Consider the following 3,466-nt stretch of genomic DNA (forward strand, 5'->3'; position numbering starts at 1 on the left):
AAGATGTTTTGGCTTTAACATTGTACCTGCATTGATATCCACTTATTATTAAGTCATGGTTTCTGTGGGTGTCTGGCCAGAGCTTAGAGCCTGGGCCTCACTGGAATGTGACCAAGCTTTGGGCCAGAACTGTGTGTGTGTGTGTGTGTGTGTCATCAGAGACTAGATGGGGTAAATCCATTTCTACTTCAAAGCCAGCAAGGAAGTTTGGTCGGGTGAATGGGCACCTGTGAGGTCAGGTGCATGGACACCTGTGAGGTGCATGGGTGTCAGGTGGACACCTGTGAAGTCAGGTGTGGACACCTGCGAGGTCAGGTGCATGGACATGCATGAGTACCTCTACACTTAGTCTCTTTTTCTCCCCTCTCCATCCTTCCTCCCTTTCTTTTCTTACTCGCCCCCCTTTCTTTACTCTCTCCACCCTTCCTTTACTCTCTCCCACCTTTCCCATACTCTCCCTTTTCCTTTCCTCTCTCCCCTCCCCTTCTGTAATGTAACCTACCCAGGGAGTGACTGCTGCCATACTTTCTTGAGTAGAGCAAGTCACAGTTGGATCTACAAAGGCACTAACACCAGGGAGGCAGGAAGGCTGGCTTTAGAACCTCACCTCCCACAGAGACAGGGCGTGCACCTTATCAGTGATGTTCCAAAAGATCCTCGGGGACAGCTCAACTTATTATGTATGGTGGAGGTTTGTCTTGAAATGGAGCAGTTCTGGTATTCCCAGAATACCAGTATATGCCGGAGTCCTCCGTGGCTCTGTATTTTCTCTGCCACGATGATTCCAGCTGTAGCTTGTCTGTATTCTACCCCTGCCCCCATCCGTAGTCATATTCCCCATCTGTAAGAATGCATCCTAGTGAGGTATTCTGGAGCAGTTATATACTAACATCACTTATTAAATGATAATTTCCAGCCTCCTTCTTTAGTCATTTAATTTCATTTGTATGCAGATCTCAACAATAAATCACTGTCAGTCTTGTTAGTGAGCATTCAAAGCAAAGAAAATACAATTTTAAACAGACCCAGTTGGTCCTGGGTTGATTGCAGGTTTTTTAAATTGTATGTGTCTGCATGCGTGCCTGTCCATATGTATGTGTACCACATACATGCCTACGACCCATGGAGGTCAGAAGAGCACGTTGGATCCCCTGGAGTTGCAGGCAGGTGTAAGCCCCCATGTGGGTGCTGGGAACTTAACCCAGGTTCCCTATAAGAACAACACATTCTTCTAACCACTGTGTATGTCTCTAGTCTCTTGACATGAGTTTTGAGAGGGAGGTGAAGATTTCAGATGTGTTCAGAAAACCACGCCCATAGCTCTGTTTAAAAAGTAGTGAGGCTTTAGCTCAGGGGCCAAGTACCTCTTTTTCTGTTTTCCCCAGAACTAAGAACTAGGGGTTCACTAGTGAGCCCATGCTGAGATTAAAGTTCTGATCGCAGTTAGTAGAAGGAGATGCAGTTGGGCTTTAGGTGGGGTCCTGGCCGGGCTCTGGAGTAATGCTCTGGGGAATGGCCGGCCTGAGTGGACCCGGAAGCCTCGCAATCACAACCTGCTCTGGTTTCTCTTCCAGGTTTCTCCTTGCGGTAGAAGGGACTGGACAATGTAACTAGCTCTCTGGAAAGATCCACGTGGCCCTGTGTTGAGCAAGATCTCTCAGACCCTGTCTCCTAGATCAACCTGAGAAGAAATGATGTGACAATTCTTATCAAAGAGGACTTTTTGGAAGTGCGGGATACCCGTGAAGAAGGTCACCCTTTCCCCGGTCTGTGAAATAGACACTGTCAGATTCCAAAATGCCAGCCAAGACCCCAATTTACCTGAAAGCGGCTAACAACAAGAAGGGAAAGAAATTTAAACTGAGGGACATTCTGTCCCCTGATATGATCAGTCCTCCTTTGGGGGACTTTCGTCACACTATTCACATCGGCAAAGAGGGCCAGCATGACGTCTTTGGAGATATTTCCTTTCTTCAAGGGAACTATGAGCTCTTGCCTGGAAACCAAGAGAAGGCACACTCCGGCCAGTTCCCGGGGCACAACGACTTCTTCCGGGCCAATAGCACCTCGGACTCGATGTTCACGGAAACACCCTCCCCGGTGCTCAAAAATGCCATCTCCCTCCCGACTATTGGAGGATCCCAGGCTCTCATGCTGCCCTTATTGTCACCAGTGACATTTAATTCCAAGCAGGAGTCCTTCGGGCGTCCTAAGTTGCCAAGACTCAGCTGCGAGCCTGTCATGGAAGAGAAAGTTGAGGAGAAAAGTAGTCTGTTAGAGAACGGGACAGTCCACCAGGGAGACACCTCGTGGGGCTCCAGTGGTTCCACGTCTCAGTCCAGCCAGGGCAGGGACAGCCACTCCTCCAGCCTGTCTGAACAGTACTCCGACTGGCCCGCGGACGACATGTTTGAGCATCCTGCCTCCTGCGAGCTGGGGAAGTCAAAGACTAAATCAGAAGAATCCCTTTCTGACCTGACCGGCTCCCTGCTCTCTCTGCAGTTGGATCTAGGGCCCTCACTTTTGGATGAAGTCCTGAATGTCATGGATAAAAATAAGTAACCAGGAGTCAGCCCTTTTTCTTGGGAGTAAGAGGTACCAAAATAAGCAGAAAACAAAAAAATGATCTAACCACAGCCGAAGGAAAGAGCTGCTCTGACTGTTTTTATTTGCAGCCATGTGGTGCATTTTTCTAAAATAACACTCCTGTTCGTACAAAATATTTTTTTAACCATCATGCCCTGTTTGCAAAAATTTTGAAAACAATAATTTTTAAAAATTGAAGAAAAAAAAAAACCTGTTTCTGGCAGAAAAAGAGAAATGAGGAAGTGAGTCAGAGCTCATTTAAGCAGGCATTGTCGGCTCTCAAACACCCTCCGTTTTGTTTGTAGATGTGCACACATCCAGGCTGTCTAGGAGGGCTGGGTCCGTGGTCTCTCCAAGGCGACTTACAGCATGTTGGGAGAAGGAAATCAAAACTTACTTAGCACCTACGCCTTTTTTTCTTGACTCTTTTGTATATTGTATCTTTTGGGTTCACCATAGCAAGTTCTCCAGTGTTAAGATTTTACTCTTCATATTCGAACAACCTTACGGGACTTGGGATTTTTTTTTCCTTGTGGTTCTTATATATCCCTGTATATTATTTCCGTGTTGCAAAAGTTTGACTGTCAGCTACATGTTGGTTAAAAACAAGCAAGGTATTACTGTAACTAAGTTATTTTTAAAGTTGAAATATATTTTTATGCGCCTTTGGCTTTTCATTGCAGAGTCTCCATTTTATACACAGTACATCAAGTGTTATTTGTCTCGCTTCCTTGTAAGCTACATATGTGTATTTGAAAAAATCACAATCAAAAATAACACAACCCGGTGTGTTATCGGCATGTCCCCCTCACCCCCGCTCCTGTGTCACCATACTTCCAATAGGACCATGGTAAACTGAAAAGTGTGGAGGCACAGGCTG

At 46.2% G+C, this 3,466-nt stretch overlaps 1 protein-coding gene across 1 annotated transcript; it reads left to right on the forward strand.

The window, feature by feature from the left end:
* The first annotated feature begins 1,579 nt into the window (after nucleotides 1–1,579).
* Nucleotides 1,580–3,266, forward strand: Cdc42ep3 (CDC42 effector protein 3). The gene has a single exon (XM_032908876.1). The coding sequence runs from the start codon at nucleotides 1,798–1,800 to the stop codon at nucleotides 2,560–2,562; it is 765 nt and encodes a 254-aa protein (XP_032764767.1). The 5' UTR covers nucleotides 1,580–1,797; the 3' UTR covers nucleotides 2,563–3,266.
* The last annotated feature ends 200 nt before the right edge of the window (nucleotides 3,267–3,466 follow it).

Source organism: Rattus rattus, chromosome 7 (genome assembly GCF_011064425.1).
Source record: "Rattus rattus isolate New Zealand chromosome 7, Rrattus_CSIRO_v1, whole genome shotgun sequence".
NCBI lineage: Eukaryota > Metazoa > Chordata > Mammalia > Rodentia > Muridae > Rattus > Rattus rattus.

Excerpts from the sequence above, each read along its gene's own strand:
- Cdc42ep3 (XM_032908876.1), top strand. The coding sequence starts at position 1,798 with ATGCCAGCCAAGACCCCAATTTACCTGAAAGCGGCTAACAACAAGAAG.